The 23,885-nt window shown below is 40.6% G+C and overlaps 2 protein-coding genes across 2 annotated transcripts in view; both read right to left on the bottom strand.

Annotated features, from left to right (window-relative positions):
- PON3 (paraoxonase 3) overlaps positions 1 to 11,580 on the bottom strand; it is a 32,936-nt gene extending 21,356 nt beyond the window's left edge. Inside the window, exons 1-3 of the mRNA XM_025930042.2 lie at positions 11,444 to 11,580; positions 9,853 to 9,923; positions 2,479 to 2,534 (exon numbers count right to left, since the gene is read on the bottom strand). Of these exons, the coding sequence (XP_025785827.1) occupies positions 2,479 to 2,534; positions 9,853 to 9,923; positions 11,444 to 11,517 (201 nt within the window). The 5' untranslated portion in view covers positions 11,518 to 11,580. The remainder of the gene's footprint in view (positions 1 to 2,478; positions 2,535 to 9,852; positions 9,924 to 11,443) is intronic.
- Positions 11,581 to 20,051: 8,471 nt separating this feature from the next.
- Positions 20,052 to 23,885, bottom strand: part of PON2 (paraoxonase 2) — a 28,378-nt gene continuing 24,544 nt past the window's right edge. Inside the window, exons 7-9 of the mRNA XM_025929494.2 lie at positions 22,194 to 22,275; positions 21,324 to 21,452; positions 20,052 to 20,686 (exon numbers count right to left, since the gene is read on the bottom strand). Coding sequence (XP_025785279.1) covers positions 20,528 to 20,686; positions 21,324 to 21,452; positions 22,194 to 22,275 — 370 coding nt within the window. The 3' untranslated portion in view covers positions 20,052 to 20,527. The remainder of the gene's footprint in view (positions 20,687 to 21,323; positions 21,453 to 22,193; positions 22,276 to 23,885) is intronic.

Here is a 23,885-nt window from a genome sequence, read left to right as displayed (position 1 = left end):
TCTCCCCAATATAAGGTCATGAAATTCCATCTTCAAGCCTACCCTTTCCCCATAGTCAAACTGCCACCAAGCCCAGAGGCTTAGGTGGTGGTAACAATGGACCAAAAAAAAAAAAAAAAAAAAAAAAAAAAAGTCAAAGACATCTACTTCTTCCCTTTTCACCTGAGGAAAATTAAGCCCAGAGAAGTGAATTCACTGAGTCACTCACATCATTAATTGTACACACTCTTTCTGACACACCATAAAGAAAGGTTTGACAGCAGGCAACATTGCTCAGGGAGGAAGCTCAAGGAAGAACATCAAGCATCTGGGTAGCTTAGGGACACACAAGGGCACTGCCAGTTCAAAGACTGAATGTTCTAGAAATGGAAATGATTTAATAATAAGGGTGGGCCATTGTAAAAAAACAAAACAAAACTTGATCTATATTAAGTGTCATGATGATTGAAACACCTCCAATAAGTGGCTTCGTATGCACCCTGTTTTCTGTTTGAGGCACTTGGGTAGGAATTTGTAGCAAGTGAATGCAAGCCATTCTTGCAATGTCATTCACCACTGAAAATAGTGAAAATCACCTGGAGGGGCAGGCATTTTATTTTTTCCAACAGGCAACATGTGTATGTGAGTTGAGTTGGCATTGAAATTCTATACTGCCTTCATTCTCCAGCACAAGCATTCAGTAAATATTCAAGTACCCCATGCATGTCAGGTAGCATATTAGGTGCTGAGCATGGCAACAGATGCACAAAGTCCTGGCCACGAGGAGCTTGAAATCTGGAGCGGCAGCACCAATGACCACATCAGATATAGTGTGGTATGTAAGAGACTAAGCACAAAGAATGTGAGAGAGCATAGAAGAGGCACGTTGCCCAGAAAGCGTGTTAGGGAAGACTTTCCTGCAGAATTAAAGTGCCACCATAGTGAGGCCTGACAGAGAACTAGGAGCTGGCCCATAATGTGTGAAGAAAGCAGGTAAAAAGAAGCATTCCAATGCCAAGTCCCAAGGTAAGAAAGCAAAGAGCTTGCTTGGCACCTCTCTGTAGACTAAAAATATCTATTGCACAGAATTTCCCTCTAAATCAGCAGCTTCCAAATATGCTCTATGATGGCAAGAATGGGCAACAGGAAAAACCAAGAATAGGGACTTGAAGTTCAGAAGGGTTGAAAATGAGTAAAATATATCATCCTTAGCTTATGAGTCATTCATTAGTTTACAAAAAAAGAGCTCTGTTACTTAAAGCTCCATGTTAACATTTCTCAAGGAATTATTTGTGATGAAAATCTCTAGATTCTCCACTGAAATAGTTCAGTACTTTTAGTTACAGTGAAAATAGAAGGTACACAGTTGGAACTACAAATATTATTTCGTAAAAGCAAAGAAGAAATCTTCCAGTTGCAGAATAATCATTCTTTAAAGTCTATTTGGCATAACATTAACAATCTAAATTGACAATAGAAAATTTAAGTCAACAAAGAGAAAGCTTTTCTAGACAAGCTTTGTTTTATCTTTGGCTTTGGATGAAAACTAAAGAAATAAAATCACTCCCACCCACCCACCCACCCCAACAATATCACCACCAACAGCAATTTAAAATCCAAATGAGACCCTGACTATATGAGGCATACTTAAGAAGTTAGAAATTAAGGCCTTTAAGTCTTACTATGTGTGTCCCTTTTTAGCCAAAAAGATACAGATTTTAAAATTCATATTATATGGTAGTATTGTACTGTTCAAAATGGAATATTAGGGCACGTAATTCCAGCAATCAGCATTCACATTGAAAATATAGTCCGTTTATTTTTTCAAAATCTTAGGTCTCATTCCAAATTGCAACTGTTCAGTAAATACATGGCAATTTTCAACATCTTCATAGCATATACCTTTTAGTTTGTTGTATTTAATTTATTTATCATTCTTCACATAGCTTCTTGATCATCCCAAACCTGTGAAGGTAGTACTGGAAATAAAACACAGGATCTTCTCTACTTATCTTTGAAAGAGTTGGAAGGAACGACAGGGACCTCAAGATGCAAAACGCTCAGGCTTTTGAATTGACACATGTTAACACATACTTCGCAAACATTTACTGAGCTCCAAACACAGGTAGGTGTAGCAAGAGGATCACTAGTTAGTGAGAAGATGACTACCAGAAGCTGAGGTCCAGCAAAATACGGCGAGGATGGACAAATCTGGAGACCAATCTAGGACTGGAATGGAAATCAATATACATTTATTGAGCCCCTATTGAATATGTAACTGCCCATAAGGAACTGCCCACACGGGGCAGGCAAGCCAGGGCCCTCCTGTGGTATACTGATTAGCCTACTGGAATCCTGTTTTGGCTTTTTTAGTTGACTGATTTAGCCACAGTTGGGATGAGTGTGTAGGGGTCCATCTGGCAGCTCTAGTCGGCAACATTAATGTACTGTCTGTATAGCTATTGACATGAGCACGTGAGGGGCATGGAAAATACTTACACTGGAGATAAAAGCCAGCCCATTAGGAAGTATATCAATATCTTCAGAGCCATTTTCTGCAAAAGAAGTGGAGGATCACAAAGATGCATGAATGAAGGCTTAGAAACAAAATCTCACAGGCAAAACTTTAAACTTCTGTTGGAAACTATGTTTAACTTTTTCAACTATTTACTTGGGAAACTACATTAACTTCCAGGAATCCCATAGGCATGCTACTCTACAGTAAAACCTGAGTCAGATTCCCTAAATACTAAATTCTTTTTTTAGAACTCAATTTTCAGGAGGAAAAAGCAAATAACTATAAAACAAATTCATATCCTAGATTTGTTCTTTGAATAACAACTTCTAGGATATGCCCTGAGAGATTCAGTTTTGTTCCCCATAGAAGACTGATCTCACAAACAGAGTGATAACATTGCAAAGTCCTCATTGCGAAGGCCTCTTAAAGGCCTCTCAGCCAAATATTCTCTCTTCCAACTTGTTGAGGCCTAAAAATATATCATCATCCAATCATATTGGGAAATTATTGAGTAATTGTTATCTGGAATAAAGCAATAGGTCTTAGGAAAGACTAACAAATATAGACAAATTTGAAAAAATGTAGTCAACTGTCTTTCTCATTGAGAGCTGGTCCCAAGCATTTTTCTATGGAAAGAAGCATATAACAAGTGAGTTATGACCATGAATAGAATGAAAAGAGGGCTCACATGGCTCCTAATAGAGAGATAGACCCACATAGGAGGTGCTCCCAAGCAAGCAGGACTGAGAGTAAAGGCAATGGTTATCTATTGTGGCAAACGGTATTTTATAAATATGGTGGGACCAATATGCATCATAGCCACATGCCCTTCTTAAAATGTGATGTTCGTATTTTTCCATCAGGAGGTAAGGTTTGAATTCTCTCCCCTTGACAAATAAATGAGAGGGAAGTAATGCCACATGACATACAAGGTAAAGTCATAACCACAAATGGTCCTGGTTCTCTTTCTCTTTCTCCTCTCTTCTCTCTTCTCTTCCCATCCCTTCCCTTCTCTTTCCTCCTCTCTCTGTCTCATCTCTGTCTCTGTCTCTGTCAACACACACCTTGGGGACCCTGAACTTAAATGTAAGAAGTTTGGAGGAAGAGAGCACACAGACACGACACAAGGTAGAGAAGATACTAGAGAAGTGTCAGATAACTTCATTTCCCAGCCTCTGAGTCACTCTAGCTGATGCAAGTAGAACAGCGAAGAATTGTATCCACTGAGCCTGCTAAAATTGCAAATTCATGAGCAAAATAATTGTCATTTAAGTCAGTCACTCAGTTTTAAGGTGGTTTGTTACACAGCTATAGTAATTGGAACATGTGGAGAAATGGTTACATGGGATAATGGGTTGCTAGTGTGTCAAAAGGCAATTGAGCAAAAGGGGAGGGGGGAAAGAAAAGTGGGACAAAGCCAAATAAAATGCAAATTTGAATCAACAGAATAATGAGCAATGGGCACTGAAAACTAGAGAACAGAGGAAGATTTAATTATATATTCATTTACTGAAACTAATCCCCAACTAGTAACCTGAAAATTAAATTAATCGGAGCTTTCCATTTTCCAAACAGTCCCGTTAATCAAGATTTATGTATCAATGGTATCTTGATGGCCTGGAAGATTTAGTGCTGTTTCCACATGGAATAATACAGACACTGGGAGAATCCAGCAAATTGAATAAAGCAATTAAAAAAATCACATTGCATACAGGTTGGTTAATTTTTGAACCAACTTTCTTTTTTTTTTTCTCTGAAAACCCCTTTTCGGTTTCCTTTTGCCTTATTCTCCTTCTCAACTCTGCTACGAATGTGGATATTCTCCAGGCTGTACCTGCCCTTGGCTGTTTCTCATGGCAGAGTAGTCGTTCTACCTGTGCAGTCGACTCCAGTTCCATGGCTTCAGCTTCTACCCAGGCGTCCTTGACTCTCTAATCTCTGTATCAGGCCCAAACCTTTCCAACAATTTCCAGACCTCTACATTCACCTGTATATTGGACATTCCTACCTGGCTTTTTCACGTCTCATATTTAATGTGTCCCACACTGATCTGGACATTTCCCCTTTGAATCGGCTACATTTTCTATATTTTTATTTCGGTGGATGGCACTTCCATCCCCCAAGTACACAAATTAGGAAACTTGGAGCTATCTTTGATGCTTTCTTTTCCTTACTCCCCAAATCCAACCGATCACCATCATTTGAGCTCTAGAAATCCCCCCTGAATTTCCCTAATAGCCTTCTAACAGGTCGGTTTTGCTTCCCTACTACCATTCTCTGCACTGCTGACAGTCATCACCTTAAATTGCAAAGTTGATCTTGTTACTGTCCTGCTTAAAACCCTGCAGAGGTCTCCTAGGGTTGGCAACATAAATCTTAAACCTCTTGGCCTGGATTCCAAATTCTCCACATGTTGGCTCCAGTCGCAGTTCTTATGGCTCCCACTCCCACTCCCACTGGCTATACCAGCTGTGCTGCGGTTCTTCTGTTAGTAGTTCCTGAAATGTGTCAGACTCATTCACCTGCATGCCTGAGCACATGCTGCTGCTGCCCCTTCTTGGCAACCCATATCTTTCTCACACCACTTCACTTCCCCTGTGCTGAGTATCACGGGCTCTAAAGAAGAGCATGGGGGCCACCTCTTCAGCCTTTCCAACCTCTCTCAGTTCCAGCACCCATTTTATGTGCTAATATGGTCACCAGTGACTACCTACACCATGATATTTTTTTCACTCCTGGGCTGCAGCCTTCTGCTGACTTGTTGATTTCCTACTAGACAATAAGCTTCCTGGGAATAAGGACCAGTTTTCATTCACTACTCTAGCTTTGTACCCAACATAATACCTGCCTTTTCACTATAAAAACTCTCAATGGAAGCTGGTTGACTGACAAAATAAGATAAACCATGTTAGTTTCTTGAACTTTGTCTTGTCTTTGGGTTAAACTGTTGACAGGTGAATGTTAATCTCTAAGTACAAGACATCCTGAATTGTGTGTTCTTTGGTTTGGTTCTTTTATCTTCCAAATGCCATTTCACATATCTCCTATGACAGCACTAATCTCCCTCAATAATTCAGCTACAATAGGAGTGGGTATTTTCTGAAGGTGTTGTATTTGTCTTTATTTACTTAATCTGGAGCACAGGGATGCTGGTGCTCTCCACTCAGATGTGAAGAAGAATTACCAGCTGATTGCACAGTATTCCCACCCCTCCTCGTCTACTTCCCCCACCTACACTCCACCTGCCTGACAACATAGTGTATCTCAGCAACAGTGACACCTGGGGGAGTAAGATGCCCCAGGACACCCTCCCCCGAGTCTTCCCTACATACTCGTTAGCCTATGCACAGCTACCATTAAAACTCCACTGATATGTCTAAAATCAGTCTTATGAACAGGTGTCTACTGCTTTTTAACCTGTCCATCCTCTACTTGGCATGACTTTGTTTCTTTGGCCTTTGATCATTTTCTACAGGCACCCTGAGAAAGTGTCACACACAAAACACTGTGACCAAATAATATTATTATTGTTTCACATCTAGGAAAAAAGATCTGACAGGCAACTATAAAAACAAAAGGAACCTACAATGGAGTAGAGACATATGTTGGAGATATGGGAAGCTGCTGGAGAGGAAAAGGGGCTGAGAGGAAGATAGAAAGACACCAAGTTCAATGACTATCTACTTGATAATCCTGCCAAAGGTGGAGCCCCAGTAAAGCTATTTGAATTTCAAATGCAGCTTTGATTAGATGCCAAGGGCAGCCAAATCACTTCCTGGTTAAAACAATCCTTGACCTTCGAAGACTTGGAAAAAAGATAAACCTAATACAAAAGGAGCTATGGGATATGATTTCTACAAGTTAGAAATATTTCTCTTTTCAACTTTTTTTCATAGAAAGAATACTGGGAAGGGGGGAAAAAAAGGAAAGTTTCTTCCATCAGTAAAATTAACCACAAAAGCCTAGATCTTGAAGAAAATGTAAGTCAGAATTTTCCTCCAGCTCTGTTACTGCCCACCAAGCCCTGCCTAAAATCCTTTAGTGGTTTTCCGTTGCTTCATAAAGCTTTTCACTCGTCAAATAGTTGGGTCCTGTGAGGGTCGTCTCACTAGCTATTTTTTATTTAAATATCCAGCCTGCATTGTTTTGGTCAGCTTTATTTATTAATATTTCACCTTTCTGTATCTCAGATTTTGTTTTCTGCTGCCATCCTACTTTCTGACACTTCTGTAACCAAATGTGTTGTCAGTAGATAAGAGAGGCAGTGTCACACAACAAAGACTACAAGGCATAGAAGAAAACGGCCCCGGCTCATAATCTAGGCCTGTCACCCGCTGGTTCCAGACCACTGGGCAAGTAACTTCATGCTTCTGTGTGTCAATTTCCTAATCTGCAAGGACAGAAGGAGCACCCACCTTACAGGTCGGTTGTGAGGATGAGGTAAGTGTTTGTAAAGGACTCAGCAGAATGTTTCTAGACACCAGGCCTTTAATAAGGCAGCGGTATTATTTTTAGATATGTATCAACACTGTCCTATTGACAAACTTGTGTAGTTCTTCAAAGTATAAAATGGAAATATGCCAATAGACATAAGAAGTCCCTTTTGTTTTCTTCTGCTCCCAGCCAGTTTCCAACCATTTAAGCCATTCTTTTCAAAATATTTGGATAATCAGAACATTGATCTATGTCTTACAATATTAACCCTAGTTTTAGCTTCGCAAATCTGTTTGAATTATGTATCTGAAAGTCAGACTAGACTTCAGAAATCATCTACTTTAATTACCCCTCTACATTATTTGGCAGGCTCATATCTTTTGAGAGATAGATGTGAAATAAATATGAATATTACTCCACAAAACAGTAAACAAATGAGTGAATGTTACATTTCCTATTTTTTAAAAAATCCAATTAAATCTGACCCTGAATCCACATTCCACTAAACTGAAGGGAAATTCAGTCTCAGTCACTACTGGGTCTTCTGCCAGGGTTGTGCAAATAGTGTAGGTGGCCAGTTTTTAAAAAGCGGAATGTTTGGGGAAGTCCATCTGGCCTTTAATCTACACTAGTCATCGCCAAATTACTCACTGCCAAGCCTGTGCATTTCATGTCATTTACGTAGTTCTGCCACTGCCAGGTGCTGGAAGGGCACATGATCTTTGCTCAGGCTGAGACACCCAGTGCAAAGAATCCAGCCTCCCTTGAGGATACTTTGTCCCCATTCCTTTGGGCTTCTGGCACCACTCCCAGAATGCCATCAGGCAGTGGGGAAAGGATCCCTGTTATTTAAAAAAATCCACATATTCTTATCCTTTGTCCATCAGAACCTTCTGAAGGAACTCAGATTTTTGAGAACAAAAGTCAGGAAGGAATTTGTTTTCAGTTCCTTCTGTTTTCTAGGGGGCAACACAAACCCCTACCTCTCCCTCCCCCTCCTTTCCCTCCCTCTCTCTCTCTCTCTCTCCATATATATATATATATATATATATATATATATATATATATGAAAGAAGGATTCTGACAGGCAACTATGAAAACAAAAGGAACCTACAATGGAGTAGAAACATATGTTGGAGATATGGGAAGCTGCTGGAGGAGAAAAGGGACAGACAGGAAGATAGAAAGACACCAAATTCAATGGCTATCTCTCTCTCTCTCTCTCTCTCTCTCTCTCTCATATATATATGATATATGTTATATGATATATATATATATATATATATATGAGAAAGAGAGAGGAAGAGAGTCAAAATATATCATATATAAAGAAATATATGTATCAAGAAAAATAAAATACAGACTCATATCAAAATAAACTATGCTTGTCATCCTGTCACACACTGATAAATAAGTCACAGTCCTTGACCCTAGGGAGTTTACAGTCTGCTAGTGAGAGAAAGAGAGAACACTGCCAGCCATAAAATAAGCCTGTGGTAGGTGTCATAAGTGAATGAGAGTTTCAGAGTGCTGGGGAGTTCAGAGGTAGGAGAGGAATTCGCAGCCGGTCTCAGCAAGCAAAGATGAAGAAATCAGTGGAGAAGATTTCATGAGCAACCGTGAGAAAGTGAAAAAGTGTATTCCCTGAACAGTGAACAGAATCTACCTGGCATTGTTTTTCGAGTAGCAGTGTCAGGGAGAATGGGAAACTTGGAGCCCAAATAAGCAGACAAGTACTAATGAGCAGAACGTCGTAGTAAAGAGCAGTAATGAGTTGTAACCAGCAGTTGAGTAGGTAAAATCAGCCCCGTGTGGGGCCACAGAAGAGGTGGAGCCCAAGGAGTCTCACATGGAACAATGAGGGACAAGGAGAAAACAAAGGCTGCTATATATGGAACTGAGTCCCTTTGAGGAGGGGGTTACCATACACAGAAGTCTAAAGAAGGGCTAGTTGTGGCCCAGGGTAGGAGGGAGGAAATGACAAAAATAGAAAGTAGTTTCAGACTGGAAAAGAAGGCCTGCAGTTTGAGAGGTCACGGAGCCCCCTATGGGGTTTTCATTAAGTTTTTTAAAGATGCCTGAGTAGGCTGTGAGGTTCTGGAGGGTGAGGGCTAGGTCATATTTCTCTTGGTGCTTGCAGATGGTTTTTTTTCCTTCAAGTTTTTATTTAAATTCTAGTTTGTTAACATACAGTGCAATGTTGGTTTCAGAAGTAGATTTCAGTGATTCATCAGTTATGTACAACACCCAGCGCTCATCACAAGTGCCCTCTTGAATACCCATCACCCTCTAGCCTATGCCCCACCCACCCCCCTCCATCAAACCTCACTTGGTTCTCTATAGTTAAGCGTCTCTCAAGGTTTATTTCCCTCTCTCTTTCCCCCCTCACATATGTTCATCGCTTTTGCTTCTTAAATTCCACATATGAGTGAAATCATATGCTATTTGTGTTTCTCTGACTTATTTCCTTAGCATAATACACTCTAGCTCCATCCACATCGCTGCAATGGCAAGATTTCATTCTTTCTGATGACTGAGTAATATTCCATGGTACTTGCAGATAAATTTTGAAAGCAGGAATATCACCAAGGAGACAGAAGAAGAAAGAAAAGAAGTAAGGTAGGTACCAGAAAAAGAGAGAGGGGAGTGAAATGTCCCAGAAGGGACAGGAGGAACATTTAGTAAGGGACAGGACAGCCTTGAAATGGTGGAGAGATGTCAGAAAGGAAAGCAGGACTGAGAAAAAGCCCCAGATTTTGACATTTAGGAGGGCCCTTGGAGACCTAGTGTGAGGTGGCTCAGGTAAAGTGGATGGGGCAGAGGCCCTGGGAGGAGAATCTAAGGAGGAGCAGGGAATTAAATTAGTTGGCAGCCTCAGTCAGGTGGCTAGTGACCAAGAAATTGTACTGTCACATACATACCAAGTCCCTCAATAAGGTGGCAGTTTGGGAGGTCTACTGGCTCCACTGCTCGAGATGCATTCGTTCTTTGTCTATAGAAGATAAAAACACTGGAGGTCAATGTACACCATCCAAAATCAACGTTGAAACATGGTCTCTGATCCCCTTCTTGTTCATTAACTTTGTTTCTCATCATTTATGGATGATGTAACAAGTAAGTAGGCACCTCCTTTTATTTACATTTATTTACATAATGTGGACATTATGTGGGTAATGTGCCTACATCAGCTAACCTCACCCACTTATTGTTGAAAGACTAAAATGCCATTACGCATGGACTACACACTGTGCTGCCCCATAAATGATACTATATGGATAACTGGACAGTATTATTACTTTAAATGTACAGAATAGTATTATTTAATTGGCTACAGTATTGCCTATTATAAATCTGCACTTTGGCTCCCCTTAATCTCCTATAGTCTTGTCTTTTGACTCCCCACAAAAATGCTTTCCCAAAACTCAAGTGTCTCCTAATAGCGAAACCCTGTAGCTTTTGCTTTAACTTCATTATTTAAAAAAGAAATATGCCGACCTATTTTGCAAGTATATAAAGTCATCAGACTAACCACAATGTAAACAATTGGCCCAATTATTTTTCACTGTAGTGTTCCTGTTTTCACAGTGAACCATTCTTCTAAATACCAGGGATAATTTGAAATTTTTATTAGATTGTACTCAAGGAGATTCCACACTTAAGCTTATCTTACTGTCACTTGTTTTAAAATGCACCTTAGATCTACCTTATAATTGTTATTTTTTATGATTCTCTCACTCGGGTGCACTGGGAACAAATGTAACAATAAACACTCTCAAGCTGAACTAGAACGTATTAACAAAAGGCATCAGGCTTCTCAACAGATTCTAATGTGAATCTCTGAGATCAGCCTCTGCTTAAAGAAATAAATAAAAACAACCCAAAGACAAGTGAAGACAAGTAGAGGCCTAAGACACACTCAGAAATGCTTATCATACCTAATATTTCTTTCTAGCCCAGTATATTGACTTTTCTTGAGATATTTCTGGCTATCACTACTACATCTTCCACTTCAAAAGGTCCTAATACTTGCAAAATGCCGGTTACCACCTGCGGGTTGCAGCTCATTTCCCTGCTGTCTGGCTAGTTTTTCATCTAGGATGAGTTCTGTATCCCAGTACTCATCAATGTTTAGCTGGTCTTGGGCAATGCCTGGGCCATAAACATCCAGCTGGTAGCCCAGTCCCCTCCAGGTCCAGCACTTCCAACTGAGTTCGTTTTTCTCAGGAGCAGAACGCTAAGGGCAACCTGGAAGAGGGGGTGGGGTGGGGGACATGACTTTCAGAAAATAAATGGGGGGTGTTTCTGTGCTACCATTTTAGGAAAGGCAAACAGCTCACTCTCCACATCAGTGCTTCTCAAGGGATAGTTCGCTGGGTGAAACTGAGGAGTGAAGTTCCAAATATGCTCATTCCTACTTGTTAGGAAGGCGGCACAAGACGGCACGGGACAGCCCTTGAAACTTGGAAGAGGAGAGGAAGAACCAAGGACACCCCCATCAAGATGCCAACTCACCTAAACGCCACTAATCTCTCCCCTATTAGGGCCAGGACGGCCCCAAGCAGGGTCAGCACCACCAGCTTCCCCATGATCTCCGGGGCCCCGTGGTGACAAGCCGGCGCAGTGCACTCCCCGGAGGGCAGGTCGGCAGGTTCCAGGCCCCGCCCCCTGGCTGGTGCCCGCCCCGCCCGCCTCAAGTGCGCTGTCTGCGCGCGTGGCCGAGGTCCAGGTCTGGGTCTCGCAGCCCCGCCACGCCCTGCCGCCCTGGCTTCAAGGTCGTCTCCAAGGGCCAGGTCCAAGGAGACCTTTGCTCGCGGGGATTCCCTCTTGTCTTCAAGGCTGCACGTGCAGGAGGGAGTCTGGGGTGCAGCTTCGGCAAGAACACGCCCTTCGGCGGGACGATAGAGGGAGTTTGCTGCTAAAAGCAGCGGAATTCTCCCTCAGCAACTCGAACGGAATGAAGGGTCGGGGCAAGGCGGGGAACTGAGTTCACAGCCGAAAGTTCGCGTTTCGGGAAGTCAAGATGAGCTGGAGAATTGATCCCGAGACACTGGACGGAGCGATACGCGAAGATATCGAAGCGATGAGCTTTAACTCACCCGTCTCCAGGGTTTGGGGCACCGGGCCTTATTTCCTGGCCTTTGTGCCCTGTCTCAGAATGCTGAATATGGTGGGTGCGCAGTTCCGTTTGTGACTGGGTGCATTTGTGCCTGTCCGTATCCCCACCATTGATGGGATAAAGAACATCAGAAGTGAAGGAAAAGAAATAAATCGGTAACAAGAAGATGCCCAAAGTGGAGAAGGGAAAAAGAGTTTCTTTGGGAAGTTAGCCTTTCAAAAGACTCCTTGATTCTTCTTTCTGCTGGGTCTTGAGTTCCTGCCACGAGAGGAATGAATTTTCCCCTCTTGTAATGAAGATTAGGTTGGAAGGAGAGGGGCTGGCTGGAGCTGGGGATGACTTTCGTAGGCGTTAGGACAGAGCAAAAAGTGCCTCTTTGAGCGTAATCTGTTTTTATTTACCAAGAGAAAGAAGTAATGGCTCTAGGGGCGCCTGCATGGCTCAGTCGGTTGCGCTTCTGAATTCGGCTCAGGTCATGATCTCACGGTTCGTGAGTTCGATCCCGGCGTCGGGCTCTGGGCTGACAGCTGGGAGCCTGGACCCTGCTTCAGATTCTGTGTCTCCCTTTCTCTCTGCTATTCCCTGCTCTCTCGCGCTCTCTCTCAAAAATAAATAAACATTAAAAAAATTAAAAAAAAAAAAAAAGAAAGAAAGAAAGAATGGCTCTATTGAGTTCAACTGAGAACAAGATTTACCAGAACTGGAGACGTTAAGAAAAGAAAAGTTGGTCCCTGATCTATGGGACACATGATTACAGCATGAATACATAATTATGGTATGAATAACAATGCTACCACTTATGCTGCACCTACTATGTGCCTTGCATTGAACTTAGTACTTTGCCTTTGTTAACTCTTAATTCTCTGGACAACCTCTGAGGCTGTTAACATTATCCCAGTGTAATAAGTGAGAAAACTACAGCACAGAGTGGCTGTGTAACTTGCCCTAGGTCACACAGCTGGTGAGCGGCAGTCAGGCAGTTGGCTGGAGAGCCTGTGCCCATCACGGTGCTGCTTCTATCAAAGCTGTGGAAGAAGAGCTATCCTGAAGGAGTGCTGTAACGTCTAGAGTTGTATGAATAAGATAATTATTTTTAAGATGATTAATTTTAAGAGTCCAAGCTGAGGAAAAATTTAATGGTGTTTTCATAAGTATTTAGGAGGTGAGAGAGAAAGAAAGGAATGCTCCCTAAGTTGAGGGGTCAATACGTGTGACACAAGAATGCATGCAAGTCTTGGGGCTCAAGCTGCCTGGGTTTGCATCCGTGATTGCATAAGGTGCCCCACTAACTGTTTTATGCTGCAGATTTCCTCTTCTATAAAAGAGTATCTGCCTCCTAGATGGCTTAAAGTCAAAGGTCCTGATGAGTGCAAAGTGCTCAACACCACACTTGGTACATTGTAAGAAGTCAATAAACACTAACCGTCAATTAAGTCTGAACCTCCACCTAGGAGTGTAGGCTCATTGTGGGGTAGACCCCCATCCCATTGATCACTGGGTCTTCCAGTGCCAGCCTCACAACGGTGTACTTAACAGATACTCTATAAAACTGATTAGAAGGATGGGTGCAAGACTTGTACTTGGCAGAAGGAAAAATTGGGAACATAAAAAGAAATAGAGTGGATGATGAAATAGTAATAATTGTCCTATGTGCTAAGCATTTTTGCATGCTATATCACATTATCTCTTATCATCCTCATTTTACAAATAAGGAAAGTGATACCTAGAGAGGCTGAGTAATAACTTGCTTAAGGTAAAATAACTGAGAAGAGTCAGAGATTCCATTTGGACTCGGGTCCAGTGACTCTAGAGTACGTGTTCCTTATCACTGTGCTTGCTGCCTCCCAGCATAGCATGAAGACAGGGAGAAGGAGAGAGGCGTATTCTTGAGCAATTTATTGCAGGTCCTGTGTCATCTATAATTTGGTTTCAAATTCTTCACTTTAGGCAGAGGTAGGGGTGTGTGGCTGTCTTAGTCCATTTGGACTGCTATAACAAGAAAAGCATGAGTGAAATGGCTTATATAAACAGCAGGCATTTATTTCACATAGTTCTGGAGACTTGGAAGTCCAAAACCAAGGCACAAGCAAATTCATTGTCAGGTGAGAGCCCACTTCCCAGACTGTGGTCGTTTTTCTGTGTCCTAAAATGGAGTGGGTAAGGGAGCTCTGTGGGACCTCTTTTATAAGGGCTCTAGTCCCATTCATGAGGGCTGCACCCTCATAGCCTAATCACCTCCCAAGGGCCCCACTTCTTAATACTATATCCTTGGCAGTTAGGATTTCAACATTGGAAGTTTGGGGAGACACAAATGTTAAGACCATAGCACTGACTCTAGAACATTATTGCGTGCCCTATTGACAAGGAAGATTCTGCTTTTTGTTCTGAGGTTCGTTGAATCCTCCTTTTGAAACTTTGTCTCAGACTAAACCTTTCTGTCACATGCTTGTTGAAATACAGAGGACAGAGCTGGATCTTTAATGAATTTACAGAACAACAGATGATAGGACAATTGTCGTGCCTTGTTAGTAATAGACATTTGTGTGTGACAGATTTGGGTTTGAGCCTTGAGTTTAGTGGACCGTACTACATGACAGTGGGTGAGATTGACTGTATGACCAGAAGTACGAGTTAGTCAGGCAAAGATGGGGTGGTGAGGCCCATAGAAAGACGGCATGGTATTTGCAAAGTACTGGGGAATTAGAACTGGAATGAGGTAAGTCCAGTAAGGATAGAGCAGTGGTTCTGAAAGTGATAAGAATTACTTGGAGGGCTTGTTAAAACACAGATTGCTAAGCTCCAGCCCCAGAGTTTGTGATTTGTTAGATTTGGGGTAGTAGAATTTGTATTTCTAACGTGCTTGCATATAATGTTGATGCTACTGGTCTGGAGACCACACTTTGAGGACCATTGGGCTAGAGCAAAAAGGACTATGAGGAAGATGGTAAGAATTGAATCCAGAGAGGTTGGCAGAGTCTTGTAGGCCAAGTTAGGAAACTCAAATTAGATCCTAGAGGGTAGTGGGAAGCCACTGGAGTGACATGACCCAGTAGGTGTTTTAGAAACATCACTCTGCAATAAGAATGGATTAAGGAGGGGTAAAAGGCTTACCCCTCTTGGAGGCAGGCAGAGCACCTGGTGGCCTTGGAGAAGTAATTGGAAAAGCAGTGGGGATGAATTAGTTCCTAATGTCCTGAGAATTGTATGGATTTGAGAAATATTTGGGAAGGGGGGCTGATAGTATTGGCAACTGGTTGGCTGTGCGCAGAGGGATGGTGAGGAACAGGGGCAAGTTAAGGAAAGTGCCTAGGCGTGGAGAATCTAGTGGAGAGGGTTATCCATTTTGGATACGGGGACCAGAGTGCAGGAGCAATATTGATAGAAAAACACAGAGTCCATTGAAAGCTACAATTTCCATTATGATATCATAGGAAAAATCTTTTGAGTTTTCTTCAATGTAGAGCAAAAAAAGTCATGTTTATCATGATCATCGCCCTCAGGCTCTGGATTGTCCAATTTACTGTTTATTGTTAAAATACATTTGTTTATTATTACATTAGCTTTTTCTGAAGGAAAATCTGAATCATGTCTCCTCCAGCTTAGTACCACAAGTGATGGAACAATTGGGTTCCATGAGCTTGAGAACTTGTGTACTGCTTTCTGCTCTAATGAGAAACATCATTTTCTTGTGCTTCCAAACCCTATCAAGAATTGCATAACTGATAAGTTACAGTTACGAACTGGAAAAATATTTCCATCCTCTATACATGAAGAACTCCTAGGACTTCATTTTTAAAAAAAATCAACACCTAAAAGAAAAAAAAGTTCACAGAAAAATACAAATCTCTTTAAATATTTGAAAATGTGCTTAGATTCACTTGTAATAATAGAATGAAAATTAAAACAGATTATCACTTTTGCAAACATTTGAGAGTTTGACAACAAAACCTGCTGGTGATGTTTTGGGGGGAAATTCTTATACATTGCAAAATGCTGTAATTCTTATAGTGAGTTATGAATATCTATCAAACACTCAAATGAAATTAGACTTCGACCCAGTTTTTACGCCTTTTGATTCACTTTCATAAATTTATTCCATAGATATATCTGCACACGTACAAAATAAGGCATGCACACGATTGCTTTTTGCAGCACTGTTTGTAATAGTAAACAACTGGACTGGTTAAGTAAACAAGGGCAGACGGGGCAGCTATAAAAAAGAATTAGCGAAGTTCTCTTTGTAATGATATGAAAACATGTCCAAAAATTATCCTTAGGTAAAGGGAATATGCAGACCCCAGGGTAGTCTGCTACCTTCTGTGAAGTAAAGGGGAAAAATAAGAATATATATTTGTATCTGCTTGTATTTATGTATTAGAAAGAGGGTCACCTGGCTGGCTCAGTCAGTGTAGCGTGCAACTCTTGATCTCACAGTTGTGAGTTCAAGCCCCACGTTGGATGTAGAGATTACTTAAAAATAAAATCTTGTTTAAAAAGTTGGAAAAGATATACAGGAGAAACTAATAAATTGGCTCCTGTAAATGGAGCAGATGGGACAGGAAGAGACTTCTCAATGTGTACCTTTTTATATCAGCTTGATCTTTGACATGTAAGAAGAAATGTCCATGAAAACAAATGACCCATATTTTGGATGAAATTCATGAACAAACAGGATGTGGGGGTGCTGCTATTCCTACTGCTTCCCATGTCAATGTGAACATTTGTTTCAAAGAATTACAGATCACATGTAACACTGTGCTGTGATGGAACACCAGATGTATTCACATCCACTCAATTTAACTTGTGCTCTGGAATGGTGTGTTCACCTCCATTGAATTTAACTTGTGGGAGATTGGAGACAAGGAAGGAACATTTCTTGTCATTCACATTGAGTAGTATCTGATGAACCTTATACCTGCTTAGCACTGAAGACATACTGTGGACACGATACCCTTGCCTTCAAGGGGCTTACATTCAGGGTTGGTGGTGGGTGGCGGCGGTGGGGGGGATATATTTTTAGGAGGGAAGAAGGGAAGGACGACAGAAAAGATAGGAGGGAGGGAAGGGGAAGGGGAAAGAAAAAAGAGGCAAAGTTAATCAATTGTTTCATATTCTTTTATGAAGTGGTCAGCCAAGTGTGGCCACAAGAGAAGACAGAGAAACAATTTATTATATTACAGGTCCTAGAGACGGGAGGTAGGGTACACCACGCCATTCCATGTATTAAAAAACTTTTTTGAGTGAACTGAAAGTTATCCTCTTTGCAATAATAAAAATTAGGCTTTTTTTCTCCTTTTCTCTGCCTTCTGCTTTATGGAATAAAAATCCTCAAAACTAGGAGCAGAAAACCAAGAGAGCTGTTGGGGTTCTCTCAACCCTTCTTCCACACTCAGAAATCCTTCTGTGAAGGGCCACCGGGGTGGCTCAGTCCATTAAGCATCCAATTTTGGCTCTGGTCATGATCTCACGGTTGGTGAGTTTGAGCCCCAAGTCATGCTCTGTGCATGCTGACAGTTCAGAGCCTGAAGCCTGCTTCAGATTTTGCATCTCCCTCTCTCTCTGCCCCTCTCGTTTGCACTCTGTCTCTTTCTCAAAAATAAATAAACATTAAGAAAAAAAAGAAATCCTTCTGTGGAAAAGCCGAGTGAGGAATGACAATTATTGAGTAGCTAAAGAGAGGAGGAAATGCACAGTTTAGTGGTGGGTGCTGTTTAATTTTTCATTGCTTTGCAGGATAGACATTCACCAGCCTAGTTAAGTTGTGAATCCAGGATGGGATTCAAACTGAGCAAATCAAAGTTTAAAAAACTTAAAAAAAAAAAAAAAAAAAACTCCTTAGAGGAGTTAATCATAATTAATCCATATATACTATGAGAAAAAAAGTACTGTATCACCGCTTATATTTAATTTCCCTTGTTCGTGTATTAGGTGTTCACGTTCACATTTAGCTGTTGAAAAAGAGCTCAGGTTTTGTGAAAAACCAAAATGATATCTACTGTCACTGCACAGGATGTCAGATTAAAAACAATGAAAACACTCGCACTCCTATGGGCCCTGGATCCGCCTAGTGGTGACATATCCTAATTGCAGTTTCAGTCTTTTTGAATGACGGCTTCTTAACCCACCAAACTGTTAAACTCAATATATGATCACAGTAAGATTACCATATATAAATGCAGCCTTTGTGATTAGATAAAACAAAATCCCTGGCCCACACAGGCCAAAATTGGAATTTATTTTAAAAATTCTCTTTGTATTTCTAAGATAAATAATACATGAGCTTATTCAATTATATTTACTTTTGTCCAAATAAGATTTCTAACAAATACAACAGAAAACAAGTATATTTTATGCCTACACTATTCTACTTTTCATGAATGTATATTTTTAGATAGTCACTGTTATCATCCAAAACACATGCTTCTTGGTTTTGGATCTCTAGTGAACAATATTTAATCTTGCTTTATTCATCTGTTGACTTATTTTTTTTCTTATGGATAATGAAAACAATCATTATTTTAGCATGAATTAGTTCCAATATACGTGAGTAAGAGACTACTTTAAAATGTAAATAAGGGGCGCCTGGGTGGCGCAGTCGGTTAAGCGTCCGGCTTCAGCCAGGTCACGATCTCGCGGACCGTGAGTTCGAGCCCCGCGTCGGGCTCTGGGCTGATGGCTCAGAGCCTGGAGCCTGTTTCCGATTCTGTGTCTACCTCTCTCTCTGCCCCTCCCCCGTTCATGCTCTGTCTCTCTCTGTCCCAAAAATAAATAAAAACGTTGGAAAAAAAAAATTTTAAATGTAAATAAAAACACAGGTCAAGTAGACAGAGGCCAAGGTTAAGAATAGTGCTGCAGTTTACATTTAAGTCATTAAGGGGCACCTGGGTGACTCAGTTGGTTAAGCATCTGACTCTTGATATCAGCTTGAATCATGATCTCACAGTTTGTGAGTTCGAGCCCTACCTCGGGCTCTGCACTGATGGCCCAGAGCCTGCTTGGGATTCTGTCTCTCCTTCTCTCTGCCCCTCCCCAGTTTGTGCTTGCTCTCTTGCTCTCTCAAAATAAATAAATAAACTTAAAAAAAAATAAAAGTCATTAAAAGATTCATTAAGAAGTATAACTCAAATTGATACCTAAAAAAAAAAAAAAAACCAGAAGAAACTGTACAATAGGTAAATGAGTAAATAAGGAGATCCCCATTAGTTCCATGGCAGTAGCTTCCTGTAGTGGGTAACATTTCTATTTCTTCCTGTAGTACAGCCTCTGGCATCAGAAATAGATGGGGAGCCACCCCTCACTAGGTGTATGACCTTGAACACCTGTGAAATGTTAATAGTTATGTAATAACAATACCTACTCCCTCAGGACTGTAATCAGGACTCAATGAGATAATGCACATACAACTGTTGGTGCATTGTCTGCCAAATTTAAGTAACTGCCAAATAGTTTGATGACAATGATGCTGACAATGGGAAAAAAAGTATGACAGGCAAAGTGCCTTGGTAGGGTACAGTGGGTAGAAACACATGCAAGTCTCTCTCCAGGGCTTAAGATGATTTTAACCGGACATTTACTGAGTGGAAAGAACTCTCCTCTGGGAGGCAGACACCCTCGGTCCTGTCCCTAGCATTTCTAGGACTGACCGTGTGGCTGGCCCTGGATGGCTGACTTCATCTCTCCCAGTGAAGTTCACAGTGGTGTTCAAATGGGGAGGTGCCATGACCTGCCAGCTCCAACCTCTCATCTCTCCTTTGTAGGCATGTGTGCTCCCATTAAAGAAGAGAGCTGATGAAATACTCCATACTCACTGAGAATTCCAGCTGCAATATTTAGTTAATTCTTTGTTCCATTTTATTCAAAGAAGGAGCTCATTTACATTCAGCTTTCAATGAAAGAAATTAACGTTGCCATGCCTGCTGATCCCAAGGAAACCCCATAAGGAAGCGGCCACTTTCCCATTCTCCTCCTGCAGACATGCCTTGAGAATTAAACAACAGGCAAAACTTGGATTTCAGTTAGCCTTTAATCTAACTCCCAACTTGTTAATAGTATACAAAGATGTAAGTAGAAAACATCCTAATGTTATCTATCAGTAGTTCTGAACAGTCACAGTGGTCACACTGTTGGAGCTGAGGTCACTCACATTTTAAGGAAATGCAGTCTACCCTGTTTTCAGTGGACCGCATGCTCTGGCAGTTGGCAGGCAGAGAGATGAGGCTTATTTTGTTCAGTGTATCCAGTTGACTGGAAGCAGCTGTGTTCTCTCTCCTTTACTCAGCAGTTTTAAACACTGTCCCCTTTCCTTTTATTTTAAAAGTGCTATCAGAACTGAAGGGGGCTTTCCTTGCTAAAATAAAATTAACTATACGTGTCATACATTTCTGGGTCCACTTTTCATGGTTAAATCCCCACAGAATTAGCAATTCATAGAAACTTAATTGTTAAAAGAAGTTAGCACACTTGTATCCCAAAAGCACAATTTAGAGTTCGCAGTACAGGGCTCTGTGGTATAAAGTGCCTATGAGCAACTTTCTATCATATACTGAGGCCACGGAACTTCCCTGGAGAACAGATCCGTTGTTGGCATAAACAGTAGTCACGGTAGGCTTCTCAGATAGAATATTCTGGATGCGGAGAACCTATTCAGGGGATACAAAAGATTAATACAGAACCACCATACACCCATGTCACTCAATCACCAATAATCCCTGTCTTCCACAATGACACAATGATTAAGAGGACATGCTGTTGAAAACAGCAGTTACCAATCTTTTTAATGTTTAAGTGAAAGTACTTTTTTTTAAACCTTCAAAGAAAGTACTTTCTTAAACCATTTAGTTGCGCATGCCAACACAGGATTTACTGTTATTATAGTAATTGAGCATTAATGGAAATATTTCCACACCAATGTGAGTACTTTCGCACTACTTTAGCAGGAACAGAAGTCATGTCATGGGGTGAGCTGACAATAAGCTAGGTATTTGAAATTGCCAGTATACCACACAAGGAGGGCACATGTCTTTATAGAAAATGCCTTTTGACCAGTTTCCACCGTAATTTAGTACATCAAAAGATTATCTTTCTGAAAGTATTTGAATAAGTGAAATTCTGCCAATTATTGGCTTACAGCACTTAGAAAATCACTGCATAAGTTTATTGAATTATTGGTTTAAAAGGGCTAAACAAACCATCCCTGTGACAATTTACTGTATTATTAGTTCAAAAGGACTTGAGTCATTAAAGTTGAAAAATTAAGGTTTAAAAAATATGAAAAACCTCTGACGATGGAGGATTATTTGGGTCATAAACGAAGAGCTTCTGGCCATTAGGATGACAGCCTACGAAGATGTCCCCCGAGGAAGGATCAATAGATAAATTATCCACTAGTGTATCCAACTTGAGTACCTTCCAAATGAAAAAACGTCAATATCTAAATGACATGAGAAACTTGATTAAATAATTTAGGGCTAACCTTTCTCGCCTCTTTACACGTGGGGAAATTATACACAGCTCCCTGCTTCCACCCTTTTAGCACCAATATTGCCTAAAATAAATTTAATAAACTGGCTTAGAGTCACTTTTCATCTTCCCTGAAATTAAGAAAGTTAGGGCGATAATCCATCTCTCTAAAAAATGGACTCCTTTTCCCTTAAAAGATGCACAATGATCAGTTAGCTCTAGGAACTCATTCAAAGCAAAATAGGAAATTCTTAATCAATCTAAAATATGTGTTGTCAAGCAGGAAGAAAATAATAATGGTGTGGAACCCAATTTCTACCTTCATTTATTATTGAAAGAGCTGACAATGTGCATAAATCTTCATTGTGGAATCCGTCTATTAGTCTTTTCAATTGTGAAAATTCTTATTGGAATTCATTGGGTACTACCAGTACTGCACGGAATGGGCTCTAAATCTGATGCAAATATCACTCCCAACCCTCTGCTGCGTGTAATCACTCAGTCCTTGTGATTGCTGGGGACAGGAGACTTGCCTGGTTTAGGCAGGAAATATTTAAAAACCCAGAATGGCAACACTGGCATCATAGTCTCTTCTAAGTGAAGCATTGTGGCAATATAGTATAACTATGTAATTACAAAGTGTAATAGATTAAGGTCTACTTATTATATGTAAAATAAGTATTTTACCTTCAATTGAGTTAAGTTCATATTAGGGTGTTTTTCCAAAACATGAATTTCATGAGCCAGTATATCAGCAACGTAGATGTACCTTCACAGAAAGGACACACTAGTTAGAGTTCTGTGCCAGTATAAAGCTTCGTTAACACAGTATGGAAGAATAAGTCTTAATAACCTGCCAAGAAGTTAATCAATGATGGGCCCTCAGGGACTACTTGATAAAGGTCAATTTTTATTTAAAAAGTACACTTTCAAAATCAATTCATTGTTGCTACAAACAATCCCGGAATTGCTTAAATTATTTTTCGAAAGGTTTGTAAGGGGGAAAATAATACAGGACATTATCTTGAATATAAAATCTGTGATATTTGCTGCCGAAAGGACAACAAAACAAATGTTTGACTTCCAGAAAAAAGTTTTTACATCCCACAATATAATTTGATATTTCTAGGTGTCATTTTCATGTAGAAATATACAAAGCAGGACACACTTTATTATTTATTAATAGTCATTCACATCTGATAAAATATTTATTAGCATATTGAGGATTTTAAGAGTGAGAGATAAGTATCTATTCAGAACAATCCGTCTACATCTAAGGACGGTGAATTAATGGACTCCTTTACGGTAATTTTACTCGTTGAATTGACTGTTCCATGGCAACTGTTCTATTGAGCAATTATCTTGTGTAAAGCCATGAACTCAGTATTGTGACAGACATAAAGAAGAGGCAGACTCTTCCTAAAAAGTTCATAGCATGTGGGGATGATCAGACTGGTTTGCACACATTAAACAAATAATACAACATGATCGGTACCGTGAAAAATATCTCAGGTCTAGAGACTGAAGAAATATCTAACTCCTGAGAACATAGGAGGCTTCACAAAGGAAACGCATCTGCAGTGGATATGGAAGGAGAGACCGGATTTGAGGAAATGAGGACAAAGCACCTTCTAGGCAGAAAACATGTGAGCAAAGGCACAGGGGCAAGAAGGAGAGAGGCATATTTGCAAAATAATGAGTTCTTTGTCTAAAGCAGGGAAAGTATGAAAACAGTTGAAAAGCGAAGTTGAAGCTCGCCTATTAAAGAAAGTCTAACCCTTTAGCTTGCCTTGATTTGATAAGCAATTGGGTCCCTCTGAATTTTTAGAATAACAAAGTGGCATAATAACAAATGGTCAGTTCCATTCAACAAGTACTGTGCATTTGATCTGCACCTGGCAGTGCTCAGCAGGAGAAGTCAAAGAGGAAGCACACAGAGCCCCCTCTCTTGGAGGGCCTCAAAGGCTAACGGAATACAGAACAACAAAACTAACAACAATGCAAAAAATGGAAGTAGACTGAAAACAAGTTGGAAGGAAGTCTAATACGCTAGCCAGAGAGGCTGAGAACCTAAACCAGGCAGGTGTCAGAGGGAAAGAAAGGGGGACTCGAATGAGGGCAGAAGCCCCAGTGGATAGGAAGGTGAAAGAGAAGGAGTTGGAGCTGAATCCTCTTTTATTAGTATTGTTTGTAGCTTGGGTGCTGGAAAGTCTGATCCTCATAATGGAAAGATAAGAGTTGGGGAGAACAACAGATTTCACAGGAGAGTTACAAAGATTCCACATTCATTTTCTGTAATCAAAAGCAGAAATTGTGTCATGAAAAATGACATTTTAGTTGCCAAGGAATGCCAAATTTCTTTCCTGTTATATTTGTAGT

Source organism: Puma concolor, chromosome A2 (assembly GCF_028749965.1).
Source record: "Puma concolor isolate L17-30 chromosome A2, mPumCon1.1.hap2, whole genome shotgun sequence".
Lineage (NCBI taxonomy): Eukaryota > Metazoa > Chordata > Mammalia > Carnivora > Felidae > Puma > Puma concolor.
This window is presented reverse-complemented; position numbering and strand designations above follow the sequence as displayed.